The sequence below is a fragment of the Mesocricetus auratus genome, unplaced genomic scaffold (genome assembly GCF_017639785.1).
Source record: "Mesocricetus auratus isolate SY011 unplaced genomic scaffold, BCM_Maur_2.0 Super-Scaffold_100008, whole genome shotgun sequence".
Lineage (NCBI taxonomy): Eukaryota > Metazoa > Chordata > Mammalia > Rodentia > Cricetidae > Mesocricetus > Mesocricetus auratus.
In genome coordinates this window covers 43617732-43638299 of record NW_024429192.1, presented here as the reverse complement: position 1 = coordinate 43638299, position 20568 = coordinate 43617732, and the positions used below count along the sequence as shown (strand labels likewise).

Here is a 20568-nt window from a genome sequence, read left to right as displayed (position 1 = left end):
AAGTCACTTCATTGCAAACATGTCCACTGTTAATGGACTATCTGTTGGGGAGACTGTGGATTTTAAGTCTAACTTTTAAAAATGAGCATTACCAGAAGACACTCTTTCATGACAGTCCCTGCTTTACTCTGACAAAGGGGTTGTGACCTCATCATCATTTACTCATAGCCGTATTTGGGCACGCTATGTTTAGGGGATAAGAAAATGGAAAAGTGAGTGTTGTCTTACAGTCTCCCAGAAAGGAAACATGAGAACGACATAGACTGTGGAAAAATTAAATAGAAATCCAGATGCAAACATAGTAAGATGCCATTGTTTGTAGAGGGCAAATATTTAGTAGTGAGAAAAGACTTTCTTTTTCAATGTTTAAATTAGTACCTATCAATTATATGCGCTACTGAGCTTCTTCATTATGACATTTCATGCATACACAATGTATTTTGATTTTATTCACACACATCACCTTGTTACCTTCTCTTACTATCTCCCCTCTCCTGCTGATCCTGTCTCCTTCCCAGTTAGCTCCTACTAGGACTTCCTAAACTAAGAGACATCACAGAAAACATAGAAGCATTGAAGATACGGCATCTAAATTTTGTCTTTATGGCTATTAGGTCTTTTAAGGTTAATTGCTCTCAAAACCTATCATATAATAAAAATTATAATTTTAAATGCCAAATTCTGATAGAAATGGTTTTAATCTGCTTTGTTTGCATTTCTCCTTTTATTTGTATTCATCATTTAGTTTTATGTATTTATGTTGTGTTAGTTAGGTATCTAAGTGGTTATCATTGTTTGATCTTCATGATGAATTGTGTATTTTATGAATACAAGTTGTTTTTGGCTTAGTATTTTTGGCTTAAATTCCACAGTTTGCATATTTAAAATTACCTGAATTAAAGTAATAATTGAATCTATAACAATAATGTCCAGTCTTCGACTTAGATCTTGACAAAAAATGGCAATGGGAAATGAGCTGATTCTCTTATCAACTCTGTTTTTATGGTTCAGAGTCCAGAAAACTGGGCAAATAAGACAGAGGCAAACAGGGAAAGAAAGGAGATGTGCAGACAGACAGACACACACACACACACAGGCTAGATGGGCTAAAATGGCATTTATTACTTTTGCATAATGCTTTAAAACTCAAAGTCACCCCTCTCTGCCTTCCAGAGTAATGAGCGTTAGTCCCTGCAGTGTTGAGTTGTGGTCCAACACAAACTAAAACATCACAGATGTGCAGTAAATTCCTTGCTCTATCAAGGGAAAGAGTGTTCTTCTAGTGGAAGTGTTCCACCTGGCACCAGAGATGGGGAAAAGGAAGATAATTGGTTATACTTTCTCTTTGGTCACACAGAGTAAGTGTCTTTACCTTTTTTTTTTTTTTTTTGGTTAAACTATCGTTGGGCTGGCAGGAAAGACACAAGTTGCGTATTATTTGATTGATCTGGGTCAGAAAAACACTTATATTTTCATTCTATGCTGGCCAGAAGGCAATGATAAAGCAACAGAATGAGTCATGCAAGACAGGACAGGCATAAGATCTGTAGTCAGAGGGACCCAGAGGGAAAGACTGAGGACTCAATGGCATGGCACAAGAAGGCAGCATTTAGTGTTTATCAGGCCTCATAAGTGATGTCAGCATTCTAGCTCCATTTCTTCTGTGACATCACCCTTATAGAGATTAGACAAGGAGTGAAGACCTTATGCTTGCTGAGTCACTAAGCTAAATCTGCCATGTGAAATGAACGGGACAGGTAGTATCTTCCAGATAGGGATGTGAGAAAATTTGCTTTTCAAGCTTTTAATCAAGCACTCAGGAGGCAGAGGTAGGAGGATCTCAAAATAAACCAAAAATTTGCTGTTCATTGCAGGTTTGTCCTTTCCCATCACTTCCTTGCTGTGTGGCTCCAGTGTGATCTTAACGGCTCACTTCACTAATTAGAGGCAGTAATAGTGATAGCTTCATATTTTGAAGAGTGGGCCATTTCTAGCTTCCATCCTTATCTCTAAAATGTGTGTTCTTTGAGTCTATATCAGATCCATTGTTTTAGGAAGACATTTTCCTTGGAGTCACCCACCACATCTGGCTCTTGTATCTTTTTACCTCCTCTTACAAATAGACCCCTGAGCCTTGAGTGGAATGGTTTGATAAAGACATCCCATTTAGGGCCGGGAGCTCCAAAGTTTCTCACTTTCTACACACTGTCTTTGTGTTAATTACCTTATACTACAAGAAGAATCTTCTCTGATGAGGAATGTGAGCAATGCACTGATCTATGGGTATAGCAATATGTCACTAAAAGTTGTCTTATTGCTCTGTTTATTTAAAAACATAGGTGTGGTATGTTTTCCCCTTGGGCCCATCTAGTCTAGACACATTTAGCCTCAGGTTCATGCCCACTTTAACAGGGTCAGGTACTGGTTTCAGTTCATAGAGTGGGTCTTAAACCTGATTAAAAGGTGGTTGGTTATTGCAACATTTGTGCTGCTATTGCATTAGTACATCTTTCAGAAAGGTTGATGTTGTAGTTTGCAGGGTACGTATCTGGGTAGTATTGATGATTACTTTTCTCTGGTAGCATGCAGATTACCTTTCAGAACCATGGATGCTAGATAGGGTTGAAGCTTCTAGCCAAATGTCAGCTCAATTTCTTCATGTTCAATGACATAGTATTCAGCAGTAGGTTACTGATAGGCTGTGGAGGGTAACCAATAACCTTTGTAATAGCCTGTGATGTTTGAAGGGGGCTGCATAAAGGACTGCTTTGGCCAACAATTCATCAAGACATAATCCATTCCTGGTACTGAGGGTTTTCCTAGGTGGAATAAGGTATCTAGTTGGGGCATTGCCCCCCGAAACTATATGGTAAACTTTAAATTTCTTTCATGTATGTACATATACTGTAAGCTTCTATTGTGGTAGGTTTTAGACAAAATGCCAGCATAGAAAAGGGAAGTGGATACAATGTCCCACCCCTAAACCAAGAAGCTATTTGCAATTGATACTTGGTAGAAAAGAGAAAGTCAGTTTTCTCCAATTCAGTGACCCTGGGTATACTAGCCACACAACCAAGGCAGGCCTCATGCCCAGGAGTAGTTGGCCAATACAAAACAGAGACTGTTTACTACTCTAGTCGGCAGCTTGATTGTGGGAGAGCAGGGCTTAAAAATGAAGACGACTAAAGTCTTGTGCAATAGCCAACTTTATTCAGAGCATGAGACAATTTATTCTGTGAGGGTCACCTGAATAAAGTATACAATCACAAAGATAGGTTGCATGTGACAAAACCATATTTCTCCACAGAGGCATAGAAACAGATAACAAGAGCCAGTGTAATGAATGCTCTAACGAGAACTCACTCCTATACGCTAAACCTGGGAGAGGAATGGAAGCGCATTCCAAGAACAATTCCATGTTTCCGAGTTTTTGAAGAAACTGAGAACACAAGACTCTTGACTTGTTTTCTTGGACTTTCTTCACAAGCACTCAGAATTCTCCTCACACCTCCATTCTTGGCCTGTGTTCCAATAAGACTTCATATTTTTGAGTGACTTTTGCTGTTTCTGTTTGGTAGTTTTTGTCTTTTTGGGTTTAGTTTCTTTGTTTTGATTTTTAGTTGCTGTTTTTTTGAGAGAGGGAGAGATGAGAGAGAGAGAGAGAGAGAGAGAGAGAGAGAGAGAGAGAGAGAGAGAGAGAGAGAGAGAAATTGAGTTGGTAAGGAGGTTGGGAGGACCTTGGAGGGGTTGGTGGAGTGAAAAGAATATGATGAAAATATGATGTATAAAATGTTTTAAAACAACAGTAAAAAACAAAATAAAAATGACAACAACAACAAAAAATGCTTGTTCAAATAGTAAGACATCAGGCTGATGGATGCTCATGATCATGATAATATGGCAAATAAAGCTCCATTCAAAATCCATGTCCTAATCTCCATCCCCTGCCAGCAATGTTGAGTGATCCATTTTGAAAACTCTGACCAGCTGAGCTTTTAGATGCTCACATTTCACTGAAGCTGCATGAGAAACTTCTGTCTGAGACCATGTCATGGGTTAAACCACAAGTGATAGTCATATTACGTAGTATTCTTACATAATTCAGATAAGCTGCTGAGTTTTTAACATCAAGATAAGGATGCCATTACAAATTTCATCTTCTTCCCTCTTCCTTCCTGACATTAGAAGTATACACCTGCTTGTTCTCTTTCTATCTTTGCTAGTTACATCTTGGCTTCCTAGAAACACTGAATATCTACCATTCAGAGACTGGGTTCACTGTCTGTGGTTTGTGTTTACATTTGATTCTTGCTCTTGTTATTCTATTTTTAAGAAATCGTTGGAGAAAAGTGTCTGGTTCAATAGACTTTTGTGTCATATAGTTTTGCAAACTCAAAAATTGAGGCCCAAAACTTGTAAGCGTCTTAAAGCAACAAAACTAAGGAGGAACAGTAAAGTACAGTAAAAGTGAATTTATCATTAAACGTTATTCAATAACATTTATTCTCAGGAAGAGAATAAATCTAATTCATAAACATATGTGAACACATTTGCGCAAGTACTGGATGTCAGTACAGGGAGAGTTCATTCGGCACTTGTTCCTGAAAGCATCTTCTGTTCTGCTTTAGACTTCTAGTAAATGTGTGCTCATGCATAGATATTTGGTGAGAATTCAGTTCATTCTCAGAATTTTGTGTAACATGTTATTATACACAGAGAGAGAAAGCTTGATAAGAAAGATGCTTCCCAAGCAAACATATCAATGAACTCAACATTTCTCTCATTTCTTAAAAAAGAATCAGTGGTGGCACACGCCTTTAATCCCAGCACTTGGGAGGCAGAGGCAGGCAGATCTCCGTGAGTTGGAGACTAGTGTGGTCTACAAGAGCTAGTTCCAGGACAGGCTCCAAAGCTACACAGAGAAACCCTGTCTCAAAATAATAAAAAAAATAAAAAAGAATCATGTAGAGCAGTATGTTGCATGATGTATGAGTAGATGCTTAGGTGACTGACAGAAAAACTGGAAAAATCACTTAGGGCAGGCATGACTAGAGACTAAGGTACAATCACAAAAGTAAATGTCATCTTTCAAGGAAATACAGGAAAAACTTGGGAGCTTCTGCTTCCCAGGAAGTATCCTGTTAGGATAAATCCTGTAAATTGAAGAGTACTTCCTACTCTGAGACACTTAACTTGTAAGCCCCACCCTCATGGAATGCTAGGAGTTATGTAGTTCTTAAAAAATAGCAGCCAAGCCACATGGGGGAAATGAAGTGACCATATGGGTTTGTTCTTAAATCGTTCTGCAACACATGCGTCAGGACCATTCAGATGAGAATCCCAGGGAGTGGTCCTGACCAAAGACCATCTTGGTCAGTATTTAATATTAGAATATTTGACAAAGTGCACTGGTTGCCTTTTTTGTGCCCTGCTTGTCCATTTAGACAGCATACTATCAGCTGTTGAGGCAAGGGCATTTTCTTGCCCAGTGGCTAACTTTACCACAGTGAAAGCAAAGTCCATATCCTTTCTGAAGTAGATTGATCCAGCAGTTACTCTAGGTTCTGGACTGTAGCCATTACTTGTATTTCCAAGAAAGCCTAGCCTCATGCCCACTGGTATGGGTCCAGATGCCTTGTTTTCATGCCTAGCTCTGGGAAATTGGTGGGCTGGCACAGGAGGACCTCTTAAAGGAGCCACAACTCTGTATGTTGTGAGCATCAGGTCTACCTGGGAGACTGTGGTCTCTAAGAAACCATATCTGGTTCCATGTTCAGAATTCCTTTCTTTAAGCTTTCTTGGTCCCTATATGGCTATACAAGTGCAGATATTAGGCACCATATGTACCAAATCTTTCTTTGAGCTGCCAGCTCCCAAATAATGACACAGAGACTCATTATTAATTATGAAAGCTTGGCCTCAGCTTAAGCTTGTTTTCAACTAGCTCTTATAACTTAAATTAACCCATTTATATTAATTTACATTTTACCATGTGGTGTGTTACCTCTCCTACACACTGCACATCCTGCTTCCTCCGTGTCTCACTGGCAAATTGTGCATTCTGAGATACACTACCTGAGTTCCTCTCTCTGCCCATAACTCCTGCCTAACCTCTCCTTCCTAGTTATTGGCCATTCATCTTTTTATTAAGCCAACCAGAAAGTGCTTTAGCAGAGACCCATCATCTTCACAGTGTACCAAAGGATTATCCCACAACAATAATTGCTCCCTGTTTCTTCAGCTGAATCAGCTAATCAGATGTTTCTGATAAGTGCCCTGTTGCCCAGTGGTTGACTAGCCTTTCAGCCTTCTTTGGCCCTGACAATGATGCTGGAAGCAGTTACAGATGAGAGTACATTGTCTTTTGCACCCTCCCTAAAAGGCTGAAATGTTAAGTCAAAAAGAAACTCTTTGACAGAGGAAACAAAATGGCTATCTATAATGCCAGTTGGCATATCAGGAAAGTGGGCCCAGATTTATCAACTGGTAGATTCATTAGCTGAAATAGTTCTACAACCTGATGGGGGACTTGAGCTGCTTTACGCAGAACAAATAGGTATCATATTTTTTAAATTGTTTTTTTCTATACAAGTCATTTGGGACTATAATCTTTTTGTATTCAAGGAAGTATTACCAAAAGGAGACCTAGAATGGAATAAATGACTGGTGCCCCATCCATTTCCCGGATCCTTCTAGATAATAACTACAATGTCAGTCATCATAGGTCTTTTGGCTCTTCTGCTTCTCCTAATTACTTATGGCTCTTAAAGCATTGTCTTAGGGTTTCTATTGCTGTGAAGACATATCATGATCATGGCAACTCTTATAAAGAAAAACACTTAATTGGTATAGTTACAGTTCAGAGGTTTAGTCCATTATCATCATGCTGGGACATGGCAACATGCAGGCTTCATCCACAAGCAACAGAAAGTAAATTGAGTCCCATTGAGTGTAGCTTGAGCAAAGGGACCTCAAAGTCCACCTCCACAGTGACATGCTTCCTCCAATAAAGCTACATCTACTCTAACAAAGCCACACCTCTAATAGTGCCACTCTCTATGAGCTTATTGGGGCCAACTACCACAAACATTGATAAAAAATAACAAAATGATAATTTCTATCTGGGTACCACCATTAAACTGATAGTTATTAGACCCAAATATAAACCAGCACACATCACAAAGTTAAGGATTTGACCCAGGATACAACTCAAGGGGGGAATGAATGATCCAAAGTTAACCTATAAGCTCCATCCTCCCAAGGACCAGGTAATTTCCTGGAATTCTGGAAGTTGTAATTCTTAAACAATAGCAATCAAGTCACATAGGAAAATATGGTGTTTGTATGGGTTTGTTCTTAAGCAATTCTGCAACACATGTCTGATCCAAGTCTATTTTGGTCAGTATTTAAATTTTGAGTAAAACTTGCTTCAATTTTGGCTCCAAATGGTAGAATTGATTTTTCTATGGTTAATCTCAGGATTAGCATTAGTATGATTGAAATATCAGAATGTTATGATCTGCTTTATATTTTAAAATGTTCTCTCAAGTTGGTGTGTGTGTGTGTGGTGAATTATATCAAAGTTAGGATTTCTGTTGCTGCAATAAAAAAACACTATGAACAAAAGGAAGGGGTTATTTCATCTTAAAGACTGTAATCTGTCATCTAGGGAAATAAGGGCAGGAATTCAAGGAAAGACAGGAACTGATGCACAGGCCATGAAAGTCTGCTTTCTCTTCATGGCGTACTCAGCCTGATTTCTTATACTTATACCATCCAGGACAACTTCTGTAGAAGTGGCCCTGTCTCCAGTGAGCTAGCCCACCCACATCAATCATTAATCTGGAAAATACCACACGCACTTGCTTAAAGGCCAGTCTGCTGGGGACATTTTCTTAATTGTGATTCAACTTTCCAGAATGACTCTAGCTTGTATTGCGTTAACAAAGCAATAGACAGCCCAGGTAAACAGGCCGGCTTCCCGGACTGTGTTCCAGTGCCTGCAGATCACCTGGAAACTGCACAGAGCTCCCAATCCCGGTGGGAGCCAAGCACCCCAGACTCCAGATCTTCTCTCCCACCAACGAGACCAGGAAAAGAGAGGAGGCTGGGAGTCCAGGGAAGCAGCTGTTCCTCTGGCAGCATCAGGTAACCAGGCCGGCTTCCTGGCCTGTGTTCTAGTGCCTGCAAATCACCTGGGAACTGCACAGAGCTCCCAATCCCGGCGGGAGCCAAGCACCCCAGACTCCAGATCTTCTCTCCCACCAACAAAACCAGGAAACCAGAGGAGGCAGGGAGACCAGGGGAGTAGCTGTTCCAGATCAGGTACAACAGGACCCAGCATAGGGTCCAGGGGACCAGGTAGGAGGCTAAGCGCCCCAGATTCCTGTTCTTCTTCTCCGCCCACGGGACCAGCATTTGGACAAGGAATAGAAGAACCACCAGATTATAGGACTTGCTAGCACCCACCAAAAGGGAACTCTGGTCCCCAGACCAGTAAGGGGCTCTTTCTGCACCCACTAGAAGAAGAGATGGGAAAGAGACAATACAAAAACACAGTCAGCAACAGGAAAACAAATATGACACCGCCAGATTCTAGAGACTCCACACCAGCAAGACCCCAACATTCCAATGCGAACGAAGCAGAAGAGAACGACCTTAAAAGCACTTTCATGAAAATGATAGAGGCCCTAAAAGAGGATATAGGAAAATCCCTCAAAGAAATGGAAGAAAAAACAAACCAAAAAATGCAAGAAATGGAAGAAAAAACAAACCAAAAAATGCAAGAATTGGAAGAAAAAACAAACCAAAAAAGGCAGGAAATGGAAGAAGAAATGAAGCAAAAAATGCAAGAAATGGTAGAAAAAGCAAAGCAACAAATGAAAAAAATTGAAGAAGAAACAAACCAAAAAAAGGCAGGAAATGGAAGAAGAAACAAAGCACAAAATGCGAGAAATGGAACAAAAAGCAAACCAAAAAATGCAAGAAATGGAAGAAAGAACAAACCAAAAAATTCATAAAAGGCAACAAGCAGATGAAAAGATAAACAGAAAATTGCAAGAAGCAATGCAAACACTGCAAGGGTTGAAAACTGAAATAGAGACATTAAAAAAACACAATTTGAAGAAAGGCAGAAAATAGAAAAGCTGGACAAACAGTCAGGCACTACCAATACAAGCATTACCAACAGAATAGAAGAGATGGAAGAGAGAATCTCAAGTGTTGAAGATACACTAGGAGAAATGGATTTATCAACCAAAGAAAACCTTAAATCCAACAAATCCTTAACACAAAACATCCAGGAAATATGGGACACCATGAAAAGACCAAACCTAAGAATAATAGGTATAGAAGGAGAAGAAATCCACCTCAAAGGGGCAGAAGGCATATTCAACAAAATCATAGAAGAAAACTTTCCCAACCTTAAGAAAGGCATGCCAATGAAGGTACAAGAAGCCTACAGAACACCAAATAGAGTGGACCACAAAAAAATCCCTCGCCACATAATAATCAAGACCCCAAACATACAGAATAAAGAAAGAATATTAAGAGCAGCTAAGGAAAAAGGTCAAGTAACATATAAAGGCAGACCTATCAGAATTACACCTGATTTCTCCATGGAAACTCTGAAAGCCAGAAGGTCCTGGATAGATATTCTACCTACACTAAGAGACCACGGATGCCAGCCCAGACTACTATACCCGGCAAAGCTCTCAATCACTATAGACGGAGAAAACAAGATATTCCATGACAAAACTAGATTCAAGCAATATGTGTCCACTAACCCAGCCCTAAAGAAAATTTTGGAAGGAAAACTCCAACCCAAGGAAGCTAACTACAACCAGAAAAACATAAGCATTAGAGAATCCCTCTCTACCAACAGCCAAAAGAACAAAGGGGTGAAATTCCACACATAATTCCACCAACAACAACCATCGCAAATCGAAGAAGGATGAGCAATCAATGGTAATTAATATCCGTCAATATTAATGGCCTTAACTCACCCATAAAAAGACACAGACTAGCAGAATGCATTCGAAGACAGAACCCTTCCTTCTGCTGCATACAAGAAACACACCTCACCCTCAAAGACAGACATTATCTGAGAGTTAAAGGTTGGGAAAAAATTTTTCAATCAAATGGACCCAAGAAACAAGCAGGGGTAGCAATCCTAATATCTAACAAACTAGACTTTAAAATAAAATCAATCAAAAGAGATGAAGGAGGTCATTACATACTCATCACAGGTGAAACCCACCAAGATGAAGTGTCTATCCTGAACACCTATGCCCCAAATACAAAGGCATCCACATTCGTTAAAGAAACATTATTAGAACTTAAATCTCATCTAAAGCCCCACACAGTTATAGTGGGAGATTTCAACACACCACTCTCACCACTAGACAGGAATACCAGACAGAAACTCAACAAAGAAGCAAGGGGTCTAATAGAAGTAATGACCCAACTGGGATTAACAGATATCTATAGAACATTTCATCCACATAAAAAAGAATATACCTTCTTCTCACCACCACATGGAACCTTCTCAAAAATCGACCACATACTTGGCAACATATCAAACCTCAGCAGCTACAAAAAAATTGGAATAACTCCATGCATCTTATCAGACCACCATGCTTTAAAATTAGAATTCAACAACAACACAAATTGCAGAAAACCTACAAACTCATGGAAATTGAATAATGCTCAACTGCACCATCCCTGGGCCAAAGAGGAAATAAAAAAAGAAATTAAAGACTTCCTCGAATTCAATGAGAATGAAGACACAAACCTATGGGACACTTTGAAAGCAGTGCTACGGGGGAAGTTCATAGCACTAAGTGCTCACATGAAGAAACAGGAGAACAGTTATACCAGAGAATTACCATCACAGCTGAAAGCTCTAGAACACAAAGAAGCAAACTCCCCCAGGAGGAGTAGACGCCAGGAAATAATCAAATTGAGGGCTGAAATCAGTAAAGTAGATACCAGGAAAACAATACAAAGAATCAATACAACGAAGAGTTGGTTCTTTGAGAAAATCAACAAGATAGACAAACCTTTGTCCAAACTTGCCAAACAGCAGAGAGTGAACACGCAAATTAACAAAATTAGAAATGAAAAGGGGGACATAACAACAGACTCTGAGGAAATCCTGAGAATCATTAGGTCATACTTTGAAAACTTGTACTCCACAAAATTCTAAAATTTAAAGGAAATGGATGACTTCCTGGACAGCTATCATTTGCCAAAACTAAATCAAGAACAGATAAGCAATTTAAATAGACCTACAACCCCTATGGAAATAGAAGCTGTCATCAAAAGTCTCCCAACCAAAAAAAGTCCAGGTCCAGATGGCCTCAGTGCAGAATTATACCAGAAATTCAAAGAACAGCTTATACCAATTCTTCTCAAAGTGTTCCACACAATAGAAGCAGAAGGGTCTTTGCCAAACTCTTTCTATGAGGCTTCAATAACCTTGATCCCCAAGCCACACAAAGATACAACTAAGAAAGAGAACTTCAGACCAATATCCCTCATGAACATTGATGCAAAAATACTCAATAAAATACTGGCAAATCGGATCCACGAACACATCAAAACAATCATTCACCACGATCAAGTAGGTTTCATCCCAGGGATGCAGGGATGGTTCAACATACGAAAATCCATCAACGTAATCCACCATATAAACAAGCTGAAAAACAAAAATCACATGATCATCTCACTAGACGCTGAAAAAGCCTTTGACAAAATCCAACACACCTTCATGATAAAGGTCTTGGAGAGATCTGGGATAACAGGGACATACTTAAACATAATAAAAGCTATATACAGTAAACCAACAGCCAACATCAAACTAAATGGACAGAAACTCAACGCAATTCCTCTAAAATCAGGAACAAAACAAGGCTGTCCACTCTCCCCATACCTTTTCAACATGGTACTTGAAGTTCTAGCTATTGCCATACGACAACAAAGGGGGATCAAGGGGATACAAATTGGGAAGGAAGAGGTCAAACTTTCACTGTTTGCAGATTGTTTACATCAATGACCCAAAGAACTCTACCAGGGAACTCTTACAGCTGATTAACACCTCCAGCAAAATGGCAGGCTACAAGATCAACTCAAGAAAATCAGTAGCCCTACTATATACAGATGATAAAAGGGCTGAAAGAGAAATCAGAGAAACATCACCCTTTACAATTGCCACAAACAACATAAAATACCTTGGGGTAACGATAACCAAACAAGTGAAAGACCTGTATTGTAAGAACTTTGAATCTTTAAAGAAAGAAATTAAAGAAGCCCTCAGAAAATGGAAAGATCTCCCATGCTCTTGGATAGGTAGGATCAATGTAGTAAAAATGGCAATCCTGCCAAAAGCAATCTACAGATTCAATGCAATCCCCAATAAAATCCCAGCACAATTCTTCACAGACCTTGAAAGAACAATAATCAATTTTGTATGGAAAATCAAAAGACCCAGGATAGCCAAAACAACCCTGCTCAACAAGGCAACGTCTAGAGGCATCACCATCCCTGACCTCAAGCTCTATTACAGAGCTATAGTCCTGAAAACAGCTTGGTATTGGCACAAAAATAGACAGGTAGACCAATGGAATCAAATTGAAAACCCGGGTATTAACCCACACATGTACGAACATCTGATCTTTGACAAAGAAGCTAAAAATATGCAATGGAATAAAGAAAGCATCTTCAACAAATGGTGCTGGCATAATTGGAGACTGGCATGTAGAAGAATGCGGATCGATCCATGTTTATCGCCATGCACAAAACTTAAGTCCAAATGGATCAAAGACCTCAACATAAATCCAGCCACACTGAACCTCTTAGAAGAGAAAGTGGGTGGTACCCTTGAACGAATTGGTACAGGAGACAGCTTCCTGAACATAACACCAGTAGCACAGACACTGAGATCAACAATTAATAAATGGGACCTCCTGAAACTGAGAAGCTTCTGTAAGGCAAAGGACACAGTCAGCAAGACAAAAGAGCAGCCCACAGAATGGGAAAAAATATTCACTAATCCCACATCTGACAGAGGGTTGATCTCCAAAATTTACAAGGAACTCAAGAAGCAAGTCTCCAAAACACCAAAGGACCCTATTAAAAAGTGGGCTGCAGAACTAAATAGAGAGTCTTCAATAGAGGAGTCTAAAATGGCTGAGAGGCACTTGAGAAAGTGCTCAACATCCTTAGCCATCCGGGAAATGCAAATCAAAACAACTCTGAGATACTATCTCACTCCTGTCAGAATGGCTAAAATCAAAACCACCAATGACAATTTATGCTGGAGAGGATGTGGTGAAAGGGGGACACTCCTCCATTGCTTGTGGGAGTGCCAACTGGTTCAGCCACTTTGGAAAGCAGTATGGAGATTCCTCAGAAAAATGGGAATAAATCTACCACAAGACCCAGCAACTCCACTCTTAGGCATATATCCAAAAGATGCCCATTCATACAACAAAGATGTCTGTTCCACTATGTTCATAGCAGCTTTATTTGTAATAGCCAGAACTTGGAAGCAACCTAGATGTCCCTCAACCGAAGAGTGGATAGAGAAAATGTGGTACATTTACACAATGGAGTACTATTCAGCAGAAAAAGACAATGGAATCATGAAATTTGCAGGCAAATGGATGACACTAGAAGAAACCATCCTGAGTAAGGTAACCCAGTCACAAAAAGAGAAACATGGCATGTACTCTCTCATATATGGATTTTAGACATAGATCTGGGGAATGCCAGCCTACAACCCTATGGCCAGAGGGTCTGGGAAACAGAAACTTCATTTAGTGGCTGATCGAAGAAGAGGCAGACTCCCTCGGTTAAGTACTGAGCTGAACTCAAGAAAGCCAGTAACAGAGAGGGAGGACTGATGATCAACGGGATTAAGACTGGGCTGGTTTAACCCCCAGAAACAGCTGACCAGACAAAGGTTAACTCTTGAATCCCAGGGATCAGCCTGGGAATCCAGCATGGGACTGATCAAGACCCCCTGAATCTGGGTGTCAGTGAGGAGGCCTAGGTAATCTATTGAGCCTTGGGCAGCAGATCAGTACCCATCCCAAGTATACACACGGACTTTGGACTCCCATAGAACAATGTGAGGTACACTCTCACCCTGAACTCTCGGGGAAGGGTCTAGGCCCTGCCCTATATGAAATGACAGACTATGGACACCCCCATGGAGGGCCTCACCCTCCCTGGGGAAATGAGGGGATAACAGGGGGGGTTGGGGGGAGGGCACGGGAGGAGGGGAGGGAATGGGAGAGGGACCTGGAACTGACTTGTGAAGCAACCTCGTTTCTTATCTAAATTTAAACTGGAAAATAAAATATATATATATATATATATATTAAAAAAAAGGTGTTCTACTTACTGTGCCTGAGTGTTTTGTCTGCATGAATGTATGTTCACCATGTGTGTGCCTGGTGCTCATGGAGATCAGAAGAGGGATCAAATCCCTTGGAACTGGAGTTACATGTGGGTGCTGGGAACTAAATCAGAATCCTCTACAAGAACGTGTACTCTTACTCACCAAGCAATCTCTCCATCCTCTAGAAATGTGCTTTTTTTTAAAATGAGAAATATGACAATTTTTCTGTAAATAGCCTATATATCTACAGATAAATAACTATGTTTCAATTTCATTTCTATATTTAATTCATGGTTGTTAGCTTTGAGAAATCTATTCACTAAATAGGTAGGAAAAGAAGTTTTTTTAACTATAGTGATAGTTAATATCCTTAAATTCCTATTAAGTTTCCAATAATCATACCAATTTTTTAAAAAATTAGTTTTGATGGTCTAAGAGTTGAAAACTGATTTATTTCCTATTTAAAACCATGAAGGTCTGTTTTTCCTACCTTCCTCCTCCCTCCCCCCACGTTCCCAATTTGCTCAGGAGTTCTTGTTCCTTTCCCCTTCTTCGGGGGACCATGTATTTCTCTCTTATGGTCCTCCTTGTTTCCTAGTTTCTCTTCAGGTGTGGATTGTAGACTGGTAGTCCTTGGACTTTGGGAGCCCATTGGGATACTATTTCAGCCCAGATACACGGAGGAGGGCCTAGGCCCTCCTCCAAATGATGTGACAGACTTTGATGATCCCCCATGGAAAGCTTCTCTATTCTTGAGGAGTGGGTAGGGGTGGGTTGGGAGGAACTGTGAGGGGCATGGGAGGATGAGAGGGAGAGGGCATGGGGGGATTGATATGTAAAACAAGATTGTTTCTAAATAAAAAGAAATTATAAAAAAATGAAGCTCCAAAGTTGGCAGTCTCTCAACTTATAACACACTTGCTACCAAGCCACTGAGTCATTCATTTACTTAATATCAGTAGCAATATTTAAAATTTCTCCTTAGTTTGGAATTCTGTACATTTTATAAAAAGGGAGATGCATTGTATTAACACTCTATGATAGGTGAGGGCCATGGTGTCCTATAGCCATCTAGAAGACAGGGAATGGGAAAGAGGTTACCTTGATGAAAGTCATCTTGGGCATGTAAATTGAAACTTAAACACATACATACTGAGAAGTTAGAAACTCTTTTAAATTTCCCTTTCAGTCTGTGAGAAGTTAGAAATTGTTTTAAATTTCCCCTTCTGCCTGTACCTTGCAAAGTCTTTCTGCACATTGCTTGGAATTCACAAGCTGTATTGAGATATAATCACTGAAATACTGAAAATATTTTCTGGAAACAGACACGAAGCTAAAAGTAATAACATTAAACATAAACATGCACAGGTACATCTCTGTCTTTATTGCCCAGGAAGAATTATAGGGTAATATGTATTCATTATGAAGACAGTGAGTCAGGTTTCCTGGTTGAGACCATGGTTTCAATATGGTCATAATTTAAAAACTGGATTGTCAGTCTCCTCATTCTCAGGCCAGTTGGCAGCAGCGGGCGGTGGTCCAGTCCATGACCGAGCATTGGCAGTGGCAAGTATTTCCATTCTGGACATCCCATGATCCACAACCATAGCCACAAGCACAACCAGTGACAGCCATCCCTGAATAGTCATGTGAGACACATACATCAGAGCTCTTGTACTGTAAGAGATGGTGAGTCCCCAACTGTTTTCCCAAGGAAGCTCATGGGTAAATCTAGGCTTAACTAAAACTATTCAATTTGGGGAATTATCTTCAAGAAAAAAGTTACTTAAACTTCTAAAACAAAAATCACTTAACCTAAAGGACTTGGAGTTTCAGTGTCATTCAATTGATGACAAATTCACCTCTGTGTTGTCTCCCTGCCAAGCAATGCAAGGGAATAGACTGGGAAAGAAATGAGGACCATATCCATGGCCAGATAATTGATGACACAAAAGGCTGGCATCCAAGAGAACAACAAAAAGACATGAAAGGAGACCAGAAACCAAAGTTCTTTCAGTAGCAACTTTAAAGGAACTGAAAATCAGTAAGTGGTGACTGGGCACCCAGGATTAGGGCTAGCCTCTATGGTAGTAAAAACTTGATCTAGGTAAATAATTCACTATTAGATGCTTAATGGAGAAGAATATAAGACATCTTGCTCACAAATTCTTCTTGTGAAGTTACTTACCCTCAGGACAGGAAGCCCATCTGCCTGATTTTTGGACACTAAGGCAGGAGAGTTTCTTAGGCCCTGTCAAGAGAGGATACTCTGAGTAGTATGTGACAAGAGGTATTGCCCATGTTCTCTGTTTCCCACAACCTCCTTCAAAGTCCTCTTGTGTCTCAGAGATGCCTTTGTTCTATAATCACCTGCTCACTAACTTTTAAGGTTTAATTCATTTTTTAAAAAAACATTTTTCTTTCATGAGTGTTTTGCCTACATGTATGTCTGTGCATCAAATGCATGTCTTAGCCAAAACTTCTGGGGCAGGAGCTACAAATGTGTGTGAGCCACCATGTGGGTGCTAGGAAATCAAGCTGGATCCTCTAAACTGCCTAGTCATCTCTCCAGACCCCCAAGTTAATTTCTTAGCTTATGAAGTGAAAGTAATAGTTATTCTTGGCTCATAAAAAATAAAATAACTAACCAAAATCTTTGAATTATACTTGATTCATAATGTGTTCATACAATTCACCTACCACCCTCTTTATTCTTCATCATCATTTTTACCAAGAGCTCAAATGGGAGTAGGATAAAAAAAGGAATCCCTGAACAGGAAAGTAGGGCGTCAGTAGACTAATCAGAGGTAGGGTTCTCAGGATGGGAGACAGATTAAGTAAAGTTTTAGGTGGCTTAAGTAAGGATTAGACTCAGATTTTCCTTACCCCAGTGGTGACCTTTACCACTGAGAGCTTTCCGGATCTTTATATTCCCTGATGAGTCTTTGGAGGACTGAGTGTTCACTGAGGTCATCAGATGGAGAAGGGAGATGAAGATGAGGAGGAAACATATTGTAGGCTTCATGCTTGTAGAAAGTCAGCCTCCTGGGGCTAGAAGAAAATGGGAAAGAAGGGGAATTTCTGAGCTCTTGCAGGACCATGAAGGAAGAGAGAAGACAATGTCTAATGTCAAGGGAGTAAGTAGGTAAGTACACTGTTATCCATACTGCACTTCTTCTTGCTTTTTGGAGTATCAGAGAAGGTTCCCAAAAGAGCAGTTTCACTCACCAGAAAGCTCAGGAAAGGTGTTGGTTGGGAAGGATGCTTTCCTCCTGTGGGATTGTAGACCTGGACACCCTTAATATATATAAGTGCACAGACACATCAAAATACTTTCAGTATCTTGTTAGTGTGGTGACACATCGTCTTTAGTGTGTCCTTGATAAGCAACAGCTGCCTTAGCTATGGTTCCCTGCCAAGGGGAGTCATTCTGCCTGCTTGCTCACTCCACTCCCTTCTTGGTCACCTGATAAGGATAACACCTGTTCCTTCAGTTGCCAGTCCTATAGTAGAGCCCTCTTGCTTGATCCTTCACCAGGAAGTAGGGCCTCTGTGATCTTCTGAGTGAAGGCTTACTTAGCACCTGTTCAGACACCGTTTTATTGTTGTGAGATAATTCCATCTATATAAAAGTAATAAATAACTTGTTATCCCTCATGTAGAAATAAGGAAGGAACGGCATGGTGCATTTGATTTTTCAGAGTACTTTCAGAGTCTCAACAAAGTTGTCATTAGATTGGTCTGTTTGCATTTATTTCCATCATTCTCTAATCATCTGATGGTATATTCTCATAGTCACAAGTGGTTGAGTCCAGAATCTGAGCAAAAAGGAAAGATTGAAAGAACCCCATTGTTTTTGGAGGCTTTGCTTTTTCTTCTCACTTTGAAGACTTCTCGTCTCTACTGTTAAGTTCTGGGTCATACTATTTACCCTTTATGCCACATATGTCTGGTATGATGATTAACAGTCTCAACTTGGTGAGGCTTAGAACCACCATGGAAAAAAAAACCTTTGTACACGTTTATGAGGATGTTTCTACATTAGGCTCGTTGAAGTGAAACGACATACCCTCTACATGGAGGGCACCATTCTGTAAGATCAGGTCTCAGACTGAATAAAAAGGAGAAATGGTACTGAGCACTGGTATTTACCTCTTCCAGCTCCCTATTTGCATATATAGTATTACCAGCTTCTTCATATACTTTTGCCACCAAATATTAGTTGCCCTGATGGACCACATTTTTTACAAGACAAAATATACCTTTCCTTCCTCAAATTACTTGTGAGAAAAGCTACTAACATAGAACATTGGGCACTGAAGTAGGTTTGCAGTTGAATAAACTTGACCATGTGATTCATAAACCTTTGGAATTAGTTTGCAGAAGGACCGTAGGAGGTATTGGTATTTGAGGCTAGAAAAATTCCATATTGCTGTACACAGAGCATTATTGGCTATTCTGAAGGGAGCTTAGAAGACAAGAATTTCAAGAGAAACATAAACATTGATAGCTTCTCTCATGTTACAGAGGGGGAGAAAGTACTCCCCTGCGAACTGGGCTAGAGACAATTAGTGTTAGACTTCAGGAAAGAACATGGCCGCATTTCCTATGCCTTGAGAACTTTATTATAGCTGAATTGAAAAGTGATGAACTAATTTGTTTAATAGTGGAAATTTCAAATTGGGATTCCATTCTGACTGTGGCATGGCTACTGCTTACTATTCTCCGGTTCTGCAGTGGGAGAACACAATATAAAGCCAAAAGCTACTAAAAGTGTGCAGAGTGTGAGTGAGTTTAAATTACAGACAAGTCCTGATCAGGTGAGGACACCCACATACCCACCTGGTGCCACTTGACCTGCAGGGGTAGAAGGCAGCCATGGGCCTGCTTGGCGTCACTAGGCCCAGGTGGTCAGGTGCCATTATGTTGAGTGAATATACGGTGGGGAAATGGTCTCCCATTTATATAGTTCATGTGCTGTGTAGAGTTAGATCTGAAGAGGTGAAGGTGGTGGGGAATAGGCTACTGTGGGATTTGGGTGTATGATGTAAAATTTCCAAAGAATGAATAAAGATTATGTTAAAAATAAATAAACAAAACACAGTTACAGACAAGGCAGGCTAGAAAACAGCTCAAATGGTTCAAGATTAGGATCATCAAAGGAAAACCAGGAACTTCCCACTTGGACAACAGGAAAAGCCCCCCAAAGGCAAGATCCCACCCACTGAAGGCTCCATCTTGTAAAAATACAAACTCATTTGAAAGGAGAGAACCTAAACTGTGAATGCAAATGAAGGGGTTTCCTGCTCAAAAGCAACATCCTAGGGAGATGTTTCTTCATAGTCAGAACACAGAGACTGATGCAACTGTGTTCCATGTGGGCCAACCTCCATGTATTTGCAATAACCAAATTTGGCCGCATGGTCCGTGTGGTACTGGTTTTGTAGGCATGAACCATGCAAGACTGAGAGGGTCATTTAGCTTTGTGTCATAGTTTCAGAGACACACTGAGGCCAGGATTTAGACTTACCATTAAAAATATTATGGAGGGGGATTTCTATTATTAAATTAATTGAGGTGGGAGAATCCATTCTAAGAGTTGGTAGAGACATTTCATGAGTTGGGTTCTTGAACTGAATGAAAAGGAGAAACAATTGACTTACTCTGCTTCCTTATAGTATGACAGTTACTTCATGGTCCTGTCACTATATGATCCCCATCATGATGGATTGTAGTTTTGAACTGTAAGTCAAATATACATTTCTTTTCTCCAGTTATTTATGATAGCAATTGTGTCACTAGGAAAGACATTACTAATACAGTTGGAAAAATAAAATAATAGGACTCTATATTACATTTCCACTGATGTGCAAAAATGCCAGGGAAAAGCAACTTCCAAAAAGAAAACTTAATTTTGGCTCAAGGTTTGTTGTTGTTTGTTTGTTTATGGGCTAAGAGACCAGCTCCAGCCCCTATCCAGGGGTCGAAAGGTGAAATGCTTCTCAGGAGTGAATGAGGGCATACAAGATTTTTATAGTAACCTCACACATAATCTGAGGGTCATGCTCTTTATTTCATGTGCTCTTTATTGTTCTGTTTCTACTCTAAAAACCCTGCCCTACTTCTAATTTCTCCAAGCTTCTTCTAGCTTCTTTTTCTATCCC

At 40.0% G+C, this 20568-nt stretch overlaps 1 protein-coding gene across 1 annotated transcript; it reads right to left on the bottom strand.

Moving 5' to 3' along the window:
* Nucleotides 1-15765: 15765 nt before the first annotated feature.
* Nucleotides 15766-17740, bottom strand: LOC101822392 (resistin-like beta). Its single transcript, XM_021229875.2, has 4 exons — nt 17633-17740; nt 17291-17455; nt 16593-16655; nt 15766-16041 (listed from the first exon to the last, which is right to left on the bottom strand). Exons 2-4 carry the CDS (start codon nt 17427-17429, stop codon nt 15914-15916), a joined length of 330 nt encoding a protein of 109 aa, XP_021085534.1. The 5' UTR covers nt 17430-17455; nt 17633-17740; the 3' UTR covers nt 15766-15913.
* Nucleotides 17741-20568: the final 2828 nt, after the last annotated feature.

Coding starts and splice junctions, on each gene's coding strand:
- LOC101822392 (XM_021229875.2), bottom strand. CDS start 17,429: ATGAAGCCTACAATATGTTTCCTCCTCATCTTCATCTCCCTTCTCCAT. Junction 16,656..17,290: donor TGGTAAAGGTCACCACTGGG/GTAAGGAAAATC, acceptor CTCTCTTGACAG/GGCCTAAGAAACTCTCCTGC. Junction 16,042..16,592: donor ATGGGCTTCCTGTCCTGAGG/GTAAGTAACTTC, acceptor ATGACTATTCAG/GGATGGCTGTCACTGGTTGT.